Source organism: Maniola hyperantus, chromosome 14 (assembly GCF_902806685.2).
Source record: "Maniola hyperantus chromosome 14, iAphHyp1.2, whole genome shotgun sequence".
Classification (NCBI taxonomy): domain Eukaryota; kingdom Metazoa; phylum Arthropoda; class Insecta; order Lepidoptera; family Nymphalidae; genus Maniola; species Maniola hyperantus.
Window position 1 is genome coordinate 6,468,855 of NC_048549.1, and position 16,394 is coordinate 6,485,248.

General features: G+C 40.9%; 1 protein-coding gene across 1 annotated transcript; it reads left to right on the forward strand.

Moving 5' to 3' along the window:
• Positions 1–2,188: 2,188 nt before the first annotated feature.
• Positions 2,189–13,395, forward strand: Vps8 (vacuolar protein sorting 8). The gene is made up of 9 exons (XM_034975671.2): positions 2,189–2,645; positions 3,921–4,100; positions 5,618–6,427; positions 7,035–7,366; positions 8,326–8,449; positions 9,126–9,279; positions 11,004–11,218; positions 11,515–11,679; positions 11,984–13,395. Exons 1-9 carry the CDS (start codon positions 2,556–2,558, stop codon positions 13,307–13,309), a joined length of 3,396 nt encoding a protein of 1,131 aa, XP_034831562.1. The 5' UTR covers positions 2,189–2,555; the 3' UTR covers positions 13,310–13,395.
• The last annotated feature ends 2,999 nt before the right edge of the window (positions 13,396–16,394 follow it).

The following is a 16,394-nucleotide window of genomic DNA, read 5'->3' on the forward strand; positions in this document are numbered from 1 at the left end:
ACAGACCAGCACAGACCAATAACATATAGGATACCAGTATCCAAATCACAGATCAATAACATATAGGATCCATCCAAATGATACATTTTTTTTTACTGATTATACGGCTCTGGGTTCTTGAGCTTCATCATTATTGCAGCAACAGTGCATGTCTGTGGCGCTATCGGTTCTTCTATGGTTCTTCTTCTTTTCTTCTCCTATGGCTCTTTGTACTGTGGTTGCGGTTTCGTAGCCCGCGGTTATGACTTATGATTCGCTATAACTCAAGGTGCTGTATGATCTCTATGTGTGTTTGATCCACTCAAGCAGCACAAAATCAGTATCCTTATTATAAATGCGAAAGTGTGTTTGTTTGTTGGTTTATTGGTTTGTTGGTTTGTCCTTCAATCACGTCGCAACGGTGCAACGGATTGACGTGATTTTTTACATGGGTATAGATAAAGACCTGGAGAGTGACATGGACTACTTTTTATCCCGGAAACTCAAAGAGTTCCCATAGGATTTTAAAAAAACCTAATTACATGCGGTCGAAGTCGCGGGCATCAGCTAGTATATTATAATAGTACCGACGTACTGTCTCAAGTTTGATTAGGCCTTAAAAGACTGACATCCAGGGGCCAGGGCCATAAAATAAATTTAAAAAAAAACACGTTTGATTGTTTTTGAAAGATCAAAATCCAAAGAAGTTGGAAGATGTTATTGGTCTGTGGTTGGAAGTACTACTACGTCATTACTACGTAGCAACGTGTATCCCTATTAATCTGTGGTAGCAACGTAGTGAGTGATGTCACAGAGTACATTATATATACTGGTATAGAGACGTCAGCTAATCTTTCGTAGTGGCGCCATCTGTTTCTAATTGCAGTAACTATTGTATGTAATTTATTTTTAATTTTTTCCGGCCTTGGATACTAGTTTTTTAAGGTCAACTATATAGCTATACGTATAACAGGTATAACACGTGTGCAGGTTTGATTCATATATTATTTTTATAGGTAGTGACTTCAAAGAAAATACGAATCAAAAATTATAATCCCGCTTAGGTACACGTCGCAATATGGCAGAAATTCAGTCTTATTCTTAGTTCGGCCGCATTATTTATTATTTTATACATTGAAAGAAGTACTTTCAGTTCTAAAAGTTGAGGTAATAAAACAAAACCCGTAATTTATTATTTAAAACTAAATTTTCTTTTTTTCTCTACACATGATTTTTGTACTGCATTCTCTATAGGTATTCGGTTATGTTGAATTTAGCATGAATTTATAAGTGAATATCCCAGCAGTACACTTGAATGGATGGATCACGGATGCAGTAACACTGCGTAAACAAAAATGTGGCACAAACATGGATGTCAAGGTTACTATACAAGGTTGCTATAGTGCCCTTATTATAAATGCGAAAGTGTGTTTGTTTGTTGGTTTGTCCTCCAATCAAGTCGCAACGTGCAACGGATTGACGTGATTTTTTGCATGGGTATACATATATTATTTAGAATGGTATACATATAGTCTATGGGTATAGATATAGACCTAGAGAGTGAAATAGGCTACTTTTTATCCCGGAAAATCAAAGAATTCCCTCAGTGATTATAAAAACCTAATTCCACGCGGATGAAGTCGCGGGCTTCAGCTAGTAGCAAAGGAGTAATAGTGCCCTGTGGCTAGTAGCACCTAGTAGTAAATAAAACTTTTTGAGTCGTAGAGATCTTCTTCTTCTTCTTAATTTGCTTTATGGGAAGTCGTAGAGATACCAGACTACAGTGCGACAAGGCTCTCTTGCCTTACGTCTTGATTGACATTGACAGGGGGGCGCTCAGTGGCGTGCACAGGATTTCAAGCCAGGGTATGCATTTAGGTATGAACTTGTTTTACGGCAGGTTATAATGAAAAAGTAAGCATTGATTTCTTACAATGAGGGTAAGCAGTGCGTTTATGCTTCTATGAGCTGCACGCCACTGGGGGCGCTATTGGAGAACAAAGGCTTAGAATATTCAAACAAGAACAAAGGGGACACTTGACGGCACCGTTAGTTCCGATTTCGCCACGCGCCAAGATAGCCTTGTCGCACCGTAATTTATTTTTTGATAAAACGCCATCTAGTTCTAATTGCACAAACTAAAATTATAGAGATTTTTTATACTAAACATTAGTTCTATCTGTTAAGACCCTGAGTGATGTAGTGATCAGTAGATGGTAGTGATTATTCCCTTTGGCTTTGCTACTTTGCTACATTTTTACAAAACCAAAAACGTATTAAAAGAGTACCTACCTATATAATCACTATCACTTTTAGGTACGTTTTAGTGATTATATCAAAGAGAATATAATCACGACGTGGATTATATGAGGCATAATATGAGGTATCAACCACAGAGTACATTGAATATTGAATATATCAACAAAGACAACCCCTCCAATGTTTTTTTTTTCAATGAAATCATTAATCAAGTAAAAAAGTACATAATAAGGCAATAATAATTTGAACAACTTATTAAAATAATATGGAACATATTCAGCTGTAACTATATAAATGCAGATTCATGTTGATGTACAATGGATCTACTAAAGACACCATCAACCCATTCACTTTTGGATTCTGATCTTGAATCAGTTGAGAGTCTTCAGTATGTGGATATTGAAGAGGTAGGTAAAGTGGTGTTTCGTTACTTTTTGTGGTGTGTTAAATCAAGGTATATAACATTTTACCACAATATTTGGTTTTATTATTAACTGTAGCAGTTTGATTGTAATGTAGGTACAAATATATAAGTACTTAACCATTGGTCTTAGCTGGGTGAGTAGCGTCAGCTGATACTTGATGCTGCTTCCAATGCCAAGTTGACATATTATTGACTCTGGAAGTTGGAACCATCTCTTGTGTCTTTTCTGTGCACTCAATGTGCACTGATCACATTTGAAAAATCTTATCTTATATATATATATAAAAGGAAAAGGTGACTGACTGATCTATCAACGCACGGCTCAAACTACTGGACGGACCGGGCTGAAATTCAGTATGCAGATAGCTACTATGACGTAGGCATCTGCTAAGAAAGGATTTTAAAAATTCCACCCCTAAGGAGGTGAAATAGGGATTTCAAATTTATGTAGTCCACGCGCACAAAGTCGCGAGCATAAGCTAGTATTTGATAAGCACAGATTTAAATATAGATGGTCATCTATAATTTTAAAACTTACTCAAAGAGGAGGATTATGATCTTTTTATTATTATCATTATTATTTTTAATAGACTAAGCAGCTTTTGTCAGAGATATTTGTTATAAGTAGCTGTGATAGCTTAGGGGTTAGGACGTCCGCCTTCTAATGGGAGGTCAGGGGTTCGATCCCGGGCACGCACCTCTAACTTTTCGGAGTTATGTGCGTTTTAAGTAATTAAATATGACTTGCTTTAACGGTGAAGGAAAATATTGTGAGGAAAGCTGCATGCCTGAGAGTTCTCCATAATGTTCTCAAAGGTGTGTGAAGTCTACCAATCCGCACATGGCTAGCGTGGTAGACTATGGCCAAAACCCTTCTCACTCTGAGAGGAGACCCATGCTCTGTAGTGAGCCAGCTATGGGTTGATCATGATGATGATGATTTGTAATAAATGTTGTAGTGAAAGGAAAGAAGGAAAAATTACCACCTATTTGTGAAAAAGCTGCTTTATAGTTTAATATGATTTTATAAGTAAAATAAGAAAAAGGTTTCTTCATAAATTTAAGTATTTTAGTACATAATATTAACACTATAGACCATTTTCTTATGGAAAGCATTAACTTAGCATTTGTCAGCCGCATACAGTGTTACGCAGGAAGCAGTATATTAATTTTTTTTAATAAAAAACTATTTAGCATTATAAATTGCATGATTTACTTAATTATGTTACCCATTAAAAGTATTATAAATTTATTTTAGCTCGATGAAGTGGAATATGCTTTACCTACTAGTGAGGCGCCTACCCTAGCTGAAGTATTATCTTCAGAGGAATTGGAAAGTGAAAATAAAATATCTGCAAAAAAATTTGAAGATACTACATGTTCTGCTTTACAAGTTGACTTTTTGCAGGCAATTTCTCAGCAATTGATACAGGCTCAAGTAAGTTGGATTACAAGTAAAACCGGAAACAGAGAGAGAAACATAGAGCCTCAATAGCTCAACCGGTAAAGGAGTGGACTGAAAACCGAAAGGTCGACGGTTCAAACCCCGCCCGTTGCACTATTGTGGTACCTACTCCTAGTACGAGCCTGACGCTTAGTTGGAGAGGAAAGGGGAATATTAGTTATTTAATCTGATATTTTTAAGAAAATTAGGTTCATTAGTTTTAATTGCATTAGTTTATTTGATAGCTAACAAAGTTGTATAACGTTGTTGAAGTGGTAATAGTCTTATGGTTACAACATCTGCCTCCTAATATTTAGGAGTCTGGGGTCCCAGGCAGGCACCTCTAACTGCGGCGTTAGGTGCATACTAAGCAATTAAATATCATTTACTTGAAAAACCTCATGAGGAAACCTGCATACTTGTTTCCACTGGATTTTAAACCTAAATCCACTCAAACAAAGGCATGAGCATTGTCTTAGTATTGAATAAATTAAATATATACAGTCATTGGAATAAAGTACTACAGGATGTATGTGACATCCTGGCATCATGCCTTCTATATTAATGTTATCTACACTAATATTATAAAAAGTAAAATTTGTAAGTATTGTTGGTTAAAATTTATATTTCCCATTCCTGTTTAGTAATAATAATACAGTCATTCATTGTAAATAATATGATAAAATTTATCATGATAAAATTTGTAGTGTAGACAATAATTTGTTCACAAATATATTTTATTTTTCCAAGTAATTCAGAAGATTTCAATATTCACATACATTATTTCATCATCATCATCATCAGCCTGTGGACGTCTACTGTTGGACATAGGCATTCCCTAAAGAGCGCCACCACACCCGGCCCTCAGCCTTCCTCATCCAGCCTCTTTATATCGTCGGTCCATCGTGCTGGAGGGCGTCCCACACTACGCTTGCTTAAACGCGGACGCTTAAATTTTGACGAATTTTTATACAGAAATAGCTTGCGTCTTAAACTACTTTTTGCCCCATTCTGTTCCTATGGGATTTAAAAAATCTTAATCCACATTTCACATGGGTGAAGACGCGGGCCATCACCGTCAGATGAGCCTGCAGTCAAGGGCTAACTTGTATCTGAATTAAAATAAATAATAATAAAATAACACCTATTTAGCACAGCTTGCATCCCGGACACAAATGTAGGCTCCTTTTATCCTGGAAATTCAAAGAGTTCCCACGCGATTTCTAAAAACCTAAATCCACGCGGACAAAATCGCATTATCATAATCTAGTATTTACATAGGGTCATTGCCCAGGGTAGCAGATCGAAGGTGCAGCCTGGCAATGATTTATCAAAAACAAATTTACAAGCTCACTTTGTTGTTGCTTGTTGTGTGATTTAATTAAGTACTCTATTTTCTGTCCAGTTTCGAATCTGACATGTGGGGTAGGGTGTGAAAAAAAGTAGTTTTATGTTTGTTCCAATTCCTAGCACCTTGCAAGATGAGCACATGAATAAAATACTATTTTCAGGAACGATCATCCGCAGGAGCTGCTACAACAGTGAGTGTAGGCACAAGCGGTAGGCTTACAGTGGGAACCGCACATGGACACCTACTTTCATTCCACGATCAAACATTACGATGGGTGTGCGACGCACACGGTGACAATGGGGCAGTTACGTGCCTTTCATATAACCATGACAGTACTCGCCTTTTGGCGGGATTTGCCCGAGGTCTCGTTTACCAGTATGAAAGTATACGAGGGTTAATTCTCAGACGTGTGACGCTCGGAGGAGAACTATGGGGTACTCTGAGGGTGACGTGGGCTGGCACTTCCGGACTAGCTTTAGATACGGGCGGATCTGTTTGGCTTATACGGTTTTCGAGACCGTTGGGGGTACGTTCTGCTCGAGTCTCCTGTTTATTTTCGGGAGCACGAGGTGAAGTAGTGGCCATGACGGCTCGCGACGCTCGCATTTTAGCTCTAGCAACTCTTTCGAGAGTTATTATAGTGGCCGGTGGGCGGGCGGCTGGAGTACGCCTAGATGGCCCACCTGACGTCCTTCCCGTATTGGAGTGGTGTGAGCTGGATAATAGAATACTTGTATCTGCCCGTGCGAACATTATGCAATGGCTCGCTGTAACCTTAATTGGATCATCTATAAGCCTGCGACCTGTACAACGAGTAGAACTCAAATCGACGCCTATATGGCTCGGTTGGTTGGGTGGTAGCCTTGCAATCTTTGATTCGGACGAAAACCTTCGTCTCTGGGGTGACGATTATGACAAACCACTAGATTTGTCCCAAATAGAGCCCGTATATTCGTCTGCTTTTTTCAAGGTATCAAATCCATTGTTACTAATTTTAGAAATACGAAACTGTATGTCTGCTAGCTTTTAATGGCCCATTCGTTTAATCGATTTTGGCTTTTGTTACAGAGATAACTTTGCATCCTGGAGAGGGACATAGGCTACTTTTATCCCAGAAAATCAAAGAGTTCCTATGGGATTTTTAAGAAAACTGACATAGGCTTCTTTTATCCCAGAAAATCAATGAGTTCCTATGGTATTTTTAAGAAAACTGAAACTTATGTGGATGGAGTAGCGGGCTTCACCTGGTTAATCTAAATATATAAAAGGAAAAGGTGACTGACTGACTGACTGATTAATCTATCAACACACAGCTCAAACTATTGGACGGATCGGGCTGAAATTTGGCATGTAGATAGCTATTGTGACGTAGGCTTCCGCTAAGAAAGGATTTTTGAAAATTCAACCTCTAAGGGGGTGAAATAGGGGTTTGAAATTTGTGTAGTTCACGCGGACGAAGTCGCGAGTATAAGCTAGTTTCTCGCTTATCGCTTTATATGTATATCGCTTACTGAAATAATATTTCGGTTTTTAACGCTTACCAAATGTTTTTTTAATAAAATGACGTACTATTGTAGGGCCACTGGACGGATGGTCGAGTATCGCGAGCCATGTGCAAGGCCGGCGAGAGCGCGCTGGGCGGGGCCTGCACGTCCGAAGGCACGTTGACACTGCTCGGCCGCCGCGGAGTTGTCCGCGTCAAGCCTCGAGATTTGCTCGCAAGGGCTCAAGCGTTTATGGATACAGGACGCTATTCCCAAGCCTTAAGGTTGCTCTGTTCGTCTCAAGGCGCTGAGGCAAAAAAAATAGCGAATGAATTTATAGGGAATTTAGCTGATAGACCGCATATATTGAGCAACAAGAATGTTGCAATTCAAGTTGTTAAGCTTTGTCTCAAATATGATTTAAGGTGAGAATTTCATAGTGTATTAGACATACGGCCGAAATTAATAGTAACTAGCTTATGCTCGTATCTTCGTCCGCGTGGACCACACAAATTTCAAACCCCTATTTCACCCCCTTAGGGCTTGAATTTTCAAAAATCTTTTCATAGCGGATGCCTACGTTATAATAGGTATCTGCATGCCAAATTTCAGCTCAATCCGTCCAGTAGTTTGAGCTGTGCGTTGATAGATATCAGTCAGTCAATCAGTCACCTTTTCATTTTATATATTTAGATTAAATGTATCTGTGATCTGTCGATAGCAAAGTTATTATTTGTCAAATTTATGATACAAGATGATACCCGCGACTCCGTTCGCGTGGATTTTATGTTTTTATATCCTGTGGGAACTGTTTGATTTTCCGGGATAAAAAGTAGCCTATGTCACTCTCCAAGTCTTTAACTAAACCCATGTCAACAAATCATTTCCATCCTCCATTGCAACGTAATTGAAGGACAAACCAATAAACCAACAAACAATCACACCTGCATTTATAATATGAGTAGTGATTTTTTGACAAGTAACAACGTTGCTAAGTAACAGTAACTTATCGATAGTTTACAGATAGATCAGAGGTTGTGCTCAGAATCAGTGCCAATAATTAATTATATTTTTAACTAGCTTATGCTCGCGACTTCGTTCGCGTGGACTACACAAATTTCAAACCCCTATTTCACCCCCTTAGGGGTTGAATTATCAAAAATCCTTTCTTAGCGGATGTCTACGTCATAATAGCTATCTGCATGCCAAATTTCAGCCCGATCCGTTCAGTAGTTTGAGCTGTGTGTTGATAGATCAGTCAGTCAGTCAGTCAGTCACCTTTTCCTTTCATATATTTATATATATATATATAAGATTTCGGCCGATAGTTAACAAGACATATTTTTGTGTTGATACTTAAGATTTCTTTTTATAATTATTTCAGTGAAGAGTTGTGGAATTGTCTTTGGGAGAACTGTTCAGGAGAACAGGCATTCGTCGAGGCGTTGGGCGATGCAGCGGTGCGTGGCGAACTGGCCGACAACCCACCATCGCCTGACTTTACACAGGTAAATATATGTTTATGACCACTTACCAGAAGACGCAGCGGTGGACAGACGACATCAAATGAGTCGCAGGCAGCCGCTGGATTCAGGCGGCGCAAAACCTTGGTATGTGAAAGTCCCTGCAAGAGACCTATGTCCAGCTGCGGACGTCTTTCGGTTGATATGATGATGAGGAACTTAAAATTTTATCATTTGTCTTCTTTCTTTATAGTCGTATTCTTAATTGCTGATGGTCGGGACCCCGTTCCATTAATCTTATAGTGGTAGGAGTTCTCGTAGGATAATAACGCGGTGCTTTCCCAGATCCTTCCGCATATAACTCGAGTCTCGACTAAGAGGACGAGATTTCGACTCTTAGGTTAATTTAAGGCTCTCCCACACAGGCGCGTTATTATAGGTCGATTCGCATGCGTTATTGCGATATCTGTTTTCAGTACATTTTGTATTAGGATGGTCATGTAGTTACACACTGCTGCGATAATACGTCCTACTTCCATTGCGGCGTTATTATCGCAGCAGTGTGTGACATGACCATCCTAATACAAAATGTACTGAAAACAGATATCGCAATAACGCATGCGATATTATCAACCTATAATAACTTTATCCGATTTATCTGCAGATGTTAGTGATAAAAACCAGAACCAGCGGCTTGATAACAGACGGATATAATTTGTAGGAGCTAATAGAACGACTAGCCGAGTTCGAGCCTGACCTGGTTGAGCGGGTAGTGGCATCGTTGCCGCTGACGTCGCTGGACCCACACCGCGCCAGCGTGTTCACGCGCGAGCGCGGCCTGTGGCGCGGCGTCGGGGCCATAGCAGCGGCTCTGGGTAACGTACATAATTCATACTATCTCTATCCGCGGAAAGAAGTTAGTATAACACTCTCTCTGTCAGTAATCTCATACAAACGACAGAGCCAAAAAAAATCGGCCAAGTGCGAGTCAGGCTCGCGCAATGAGGGTTCCGTACTACAGTCGTAGTTTTTCGACATTTTGCAGGATAATTCAAAACCTATGATACATAAAAATAAATAAAAATCTGTTTTAGAATGCACAGGTGAAGACCTTTCATATGATACCACACTTGATATAGTTATCTTACTTAGAAAATTGAAAATACTAATTATTAGTTCTTGACCACAATTTAATTTTTTTTGTGTGATCTAACCCTAAATTCACGGTTTTCAGATTTTTCCCCAAATGTCAGCTATAAGATCTACCTACCTGCCAAATTTCATGATTCTAGGTCAACGGGAAGTACCCTGTAGGTTTCTTGACAGACAGACAGACAGACAGACAACAAAGTGATCCTATAAGGGTTCCGTTTTTCCTTTTGAGGTACGGAACCCTAAAAATTTAAGGGTTCCATTCCGTACCATCGCACAAGATATACCTAATAGTGATGTAACGAATATTCGCATTCGCGGATATTCGCATATTTTTGCATATTCGCATTCGCGAAATTACTGCGAATGTTTTGCCGTTTGCCAATATTAAAAAAAAAACGATGTAATAGTTGATTAATAAAACAAAATCCATTCATTTCGTATGTTTTTTTAATGTTATAAAAAAGTAACTTAACCTCGTAAATCACATTATCAGTCTTCACTTTATCATTTGGTATCATTTATTTATTTAACTTTGGGCATGAATCGGTTCAATCGGTTGCGTTCGTAATTCGCAAGGTAATTGGTATTAACTCGACTATTCTCGGAACAATATACAAACGGAACGCACTTCGCGCGATCGGCGGGGTGGTTACATAAAATGTTGCAGTAGCGACAGCAGTCATTCCGACAGTTCATTTGCTGTCTCTCTTCTTCTTATTTTGCTTTGTGGCTATTGTTGTCTCTCTCTCTAGCCGGACGTTTGACAGCAATGATCGCGAGATTTACGCCTGTCGCAAGCCTGTCGCGAGATACGTAATCACCCCGCGGGACTGCCGCCAAGGTCACCAAGCCATAGACAAATGACCATTCGCGAATGTTGGCAGCAACTATTCGCATTCGCATCCGCGAATGTCTAAAGTATGACATTCGTTACATCACTAATACCTAAACTTTTATGTAGAACACTGCAAGTTAATGACGGAGTGCGCCATCTATATTCTATACGTGATTTACTAAATTAATTTTTAAGTGAACACTTTTTTTGTGATGTAACCTTATGGTTCACGGTTTTCGGATTTTTCCTTTACTTGTGCTAAGTATATACCATACCTACCTGCCAAACATGATTCTAGAATCTAGGTCAACGGGAAGTGCCCTATAGGTTTTCTTGACAGATACGACAGACAGACAGACAACAAAGTGATCTTATAAGGATTCCTTTTGAGGTATTTTTATTTTTTTATTTTATTTTTATTTCGACAAAATGAAAAGTGAACATTTTACATCACACTTTTAGAGCAAAGCACTAGATAAAAAGCCGAGACTGGTGTTGGCAGTTTGCAGCCCAAATAGACCGTAGTCTCTGCAAGGGCTGACAAAGATCATCGACCTCAGTATGGAACCCTAAAAAGTACCTACTTATCTATTTCGTGTTATTCGGTAGACGGTTGCAGCGGTGCAATGCGCGAGCTGGTGTCGTTCGTGGACGCGGCGTGCGCGGGCGCGGCGGCGTGCGCGGGCTGCGGCTGCGCGGGCGGCGCGCTGCTGCTGGCGGCGGCGGACGCGCTGGCGGGGCGCGGTGCGGGCGGCCGCGCGCTGCCCGCGCACGCGCGCCCCTCCGCTCGCCACGACGCGCTGCACACGCTGCTCGCCGAGGAGGTTAGTCAATTTTTGCTTTACTTGTGCCACGACTAATGAGAACTTGTTTGTTGCCTTCCATGATTCTAGCGTAACGGGTAATACTCAGTAGGTTCTGGTTCATTTGCGAGTTCAAAATATGCAGCGTGAAGTTTGGGTTTTTTAAATCTCGTGCTAATTCTTTGATTTTTTGGGATATCCAAATCCATGTAAAAAGTCACGTCGATCCATTGCTCCATCGCGCCATCATTGAAGGATAAGAAAAGAACAAAATATATATTTTGACATTAATTATGAGTACTGATTTACATTTGCAGGCAGGAATACGATCCCCTTTGCGAGTGTTAGTACTGCACGACACGTCAGCCGCGGTCCGGCTGCTTGAGCAGTGTTCGCGCGAGCCCCCGTTCGCCGGCCCGCTCGGCAAGCAGAACCGCCTGCGCGTGGCGCGCGCGCTGCTCGCCTACACCACAGACCTACAGGTGAGTGTTAGTAAAGTGCTCGTAAATCGACTTGGCGGCTGCATGAAGTTGGCGTATTTCTGCCCAAATTACTGGAAAAATGTGCACAGAGGTTCACTAGAAACTATGTCATATAATTAGAAATTATGTACCACATACTGCATTTAAACAACAACGACTGAAAACAACGATTTATAAAGTAGTTTGTAAGTAGTGACCAAAACATAATTATGTACGTAACCCTAAAAGAGCGAGGGTCGACTCGCACTTAGACGGTTTTTGATATGGTTATGTAAATGTACTTAAATTGGTTAATATTTTTTAGGAGTCCGAAAGGCGGCTGGAAATTATTGAGTTCATCGCTGGGCAGCTCAGCTCAGGCGCGCTGCCGCTCGATCACGATTTGATTAAAAATATGCAAGAATTCGTGGTGACTACAGATGACGAGCGCTCTGACAGAGCGTGGCTCATGATTCTGACGCGGATACGTTCGCAACGAGACCAACTGCTCGCGCAGTACAGAGACGCTATACTTCGACCTCGAGTGCTGTGGCGACTGGACGCAATGCTCGACCGACACGACGAAGCTCTCAAAGAGTTTTTTGAGATACAGAAGCCGTCGAGTAAAGATGTCGATGAGTTTTTTGAATACTTAAGATCGAGAATCGAAGTCGATGGCGAAATGAGAAAACAGCTGAAGCCACACCTTTCTGCGCTCGTGGAGCTGCGCCCGCGATCAGCTGCAGCTTTGTTGAACGAAGAAAGTAGCGATTTGATTTGTACAATTCTGGACTCTTTAAGCTTCAAGTGTAAATTGGAGTTCGGTGAGTGTTTACTGGACGCGGGGCGGCTCCGCGGCGACGCGGCTGCGATATATCTGCGCACTCTGTGTACGCATCGACCTGGCGACGTTAAGGACTTTCTGATCAAAAACGCGGGCATCGTCCGGCCAGAGGACGCGCTCGGTATCGTGAGGGAGCTGGGACCCGACGAGGCGGAGTCGATCTGTTTAGAAGCGACCGGCGATCATCTGGGCGCACTCGAGGCTCTCTTGCGATCGATATCGTCGAGCGTCGACGAGGAGTCAAAAGCGAACATCGTGAGCGAGGCGAGCGCTCTCTGCGCCCGAGTCGGGCCGACCGTGCCCACGAGCGTGGCGGCGGAGCTGTGGACGCGACTGCTGCGCGGCGCGGGCGCCTTGCCGCCGCCGCTGCTGTTCGAGGCGATCGCCTACCTGCCTCTCGAGCAGCTCGTGGTGAAGACGTGCGAGTCACCGCGCGTGGCGTGCGCGGTGCTGGCGGGCGGTGCGGCGCGGCGCGCTGTGTGGCAGTGCGCGGCGCGCATCGTGCAGCGCGAGGCGCACGAGGCGCTGGCGCGCGCGCTAGCTTCGGCGCGGCGCGGCGCGGTGGCACGCGGCCGCTGCCGTCGCTGCGGGGGCGCACTGGCGAACCGCGCGGGCGCGCGCACGGCACACTGTGCGCGCGCCTTCCACGCGGACTGCGAGCCCGAGGCGCAGTGCGCGTGCGGCCGACGCGCGCCCGCCGCCGCGTTGAGCCTGCCGCCGTGGCCGCGGCGCCGCGCCGTGCCGCCGCCCGACTGCGACCTGCTGCTGCGAGCCCCGCCCCGCCCCGATCTCGAAGGTGTAGTTTGATAATAATTTTTAACCATTGCCGTTACATTACAATTTTGTTTTTAATACATAGGTATTTAATAAGTATAATAAAATGTTACTCTTTATTTAGGGTTTTGTTTTCATCCCAAATAGAACTGAAAATCCACACTAGTTCCTTATAAGTCCCGCAAATTGCTATTGCGCCGGAACCATGTCTCATTAACATCGAAATGACCTCATTTTGACGTCAGCCGAAATAAAAATATACCATCAGCTCGAAACGTCAGTCTAGTGCTGACGTCACTAAAATAGAGGCCACGCACATTAGCAATATGCGGGACTTATACCTATTTGTTGTGCTACTATGGTATAATATAAAGTAGACGAAAATTCTACTACTACTGGCCGCACAGATGTTCTATGAAACTCACTCCATGCCGCACTTCGTAGCTTAGTCCAGTTGCATAAGAGCTCCCGCAGACTTACAATTTCAAGTTGGGCAACTAAATTGGAGAGTATACTAATAGGCATTGTAACTTATGACAACCCGCACATCATATCCTACTAAATCGTTCAACTAAAAAATTTTTACAAAAAAAATAAAAACCGACTTCGTTACACAAACACTAAAAATTGAAAAATAATTTAATTTATTACCGATTATATTATGTATACAAGAGTTAATATAGTTCCATAATAATACTTTTTGGTGCCGGTGCCAATTAGCTTTAGCTGCGCGAATCGTCTAGACTTCATATTTTTATGGGACTCCACAATGGCACCTCATTGGCACCGACCCCAAAAAATATTATTATGGAACTATATTAACTCTTGTATACATAATATAATCGGTAATAAATTAAATTATTTTTCAATTTTTAGTGTTTGTGTAACGAAGTCGGTTTTTATTTTTTTTGTAAAATTTTTTTATTTCACAATTTTTAGTGGCCCCATGGAATTATGCTATGACTGGTTAAAAATCTACTGTTTACTAAGCTATTACACTGATCGCGAGCAATTTACTCTTATCCGTTGAGGAGTTCCAGTATCTATCTTCGAAGATGTTCATCAGATCTTCACCAAATTGAAATGGGACCAACTTTGAAGTATACCCTTTCAAACAAAAAAAGAATTTTCAAAATCGGTCCAGGCGTTTTCGATTAATCGGGGAACATACATAAAAAATAAAAAATAAAAAAAAAAGATTCCGACGAATTGAGAACCTCCTCCTTTTTTTGAAGTCGGTTAATAATTGGACATCGATCGTATCTGAGTCGAGATTCCCTTCCGACTGTGCACAATTTAAAAGTCGACCAGCTATTGGCCAACTGCTTATTAGCATGGAGACCTATGCAAGCTCGCAGACTATCCAACTTCAAATCATCACTTATCAAAATTGGATGGGCCGTTGAGTAGTTACGATCGGATATAGGAATGGACACACACACATAATATGTCCACACATAAATAAGGAATACTCATTCTGTAGTGTAAAAAAATGTATCAAGGTAACATCTCAGTTTAGAATGCAAGATAACAATATCATATCATAACTATGATGTTACCCATATTCTAATCTATCACTTAGTATAGAGAGTTATTTCCCACATTTCCATGCACATGTCACCACGCTAGCAACACTGTCACCAACTAAATCAATTAGGTCTGTGGCTAACAATGAATACAATATAGTTGTTGGCCGATTAAATTGTGAAAGTTCGCGATTTAGTTGCTCAACAGTCGTTCAACTTGAAATTGTAAGTCTGCGGGAGCTCTAAACGTTTAGCTTACGTCAATGGACTTGGGCTACTAGTGCCCGAGATCCCACACTCTTGTTTTAACGAAACTATTGTTGCGAGTGTATAACATTTATAACCCCTTACACAAAAAGAGGGATGTTACAAGTTTGACGAATGTTTGTATATGTCTGTGGCGTCGTGGTTCCTAAATGAACTGATTTTGATTTAGTTTTTTTCTTTGAAAGGTGGCTTGATCGAGTGTTCTTAGCTATAATCCAAGAAAATCTGTTTAGCCGTTTGAAGATTATCAGCTCTTTTCTAGTTTTCTTATAAAAATGTGACCGGTTATTACTATCCGACCAATACATTCTTATTAGTATCTAGACAAATTCTAATAAGGCGAAGTGGTGCGTGATCTAATAACGCAGAAACTATTGAACCATAAACGTAAAATTATGCATATTTATTTAAATAAAAAAGTTTAAAATATATAAAAATATATTGTTTTACTTTTTAGAGGGTTTTTGTGTAGGGATTTTTTTAATTTTTTTATTTATCCAACAACGTTGTCGCTCATAGAACTCGAGCACTTCAGCGTTAAAGCAAACTACTTTTATAACTACAATTTCGGTAAGTACATGATAAATAAAAATAAATAAACTAGACCTAAACTACCTTGTTTTTAATTAAGCTCAAGTTCGTCCATACATCTACAGGCAGCGTTCCAAGTAAAAAAGTTATGAAATAGAATCGGCGCGGTATAATTTTTGATGTTGGAGTAAAAGCCTTCAATCATGTCGGCTTGAAGATCAGACTCTGATGTTCAAGCCGACATCATTAGCTTATTGCTTGGCAGCTAGGTTGGTATAACTTTCATGCTTTCGAATAAGTAAATCAGGGATGCTAAATTCATTTATGGAATCATATTGGCACCATTAAGAAAAAAACCGGTCAAGTGCGAATCAGACTCGCGCACCGAGTGTTCTATACAATAGTCGTATTTTTCGACATTTTGCACGATAAATCGAAAACTATTAAGCATAAAAATCTGTTTTAGAATCTAAAAGTAAAGCCCTTTCATATTAATATGATACCTTACTTGGTAGGTACATAATATATTAATCTGACTTTGAAAGCTGAAAATACTATTTATTTGTTCATGAACACATTTTAATTGTTTTTTCTAATGTACCTAACCACAAATTCACGATTTTCAGATGTTTCCCCATACGTGTGCTATACGTATGGGGAAAAATTCGCACACGTAGACCTACCTACCTGCCAAATTTCATGATTCTAGGAGAACAGGAAGTACCCTAGGTTTCTTGACAGACAGACATACAACAAAGGGATCCTATGAGGGTTCCTTTTGAGGTACGGAACCC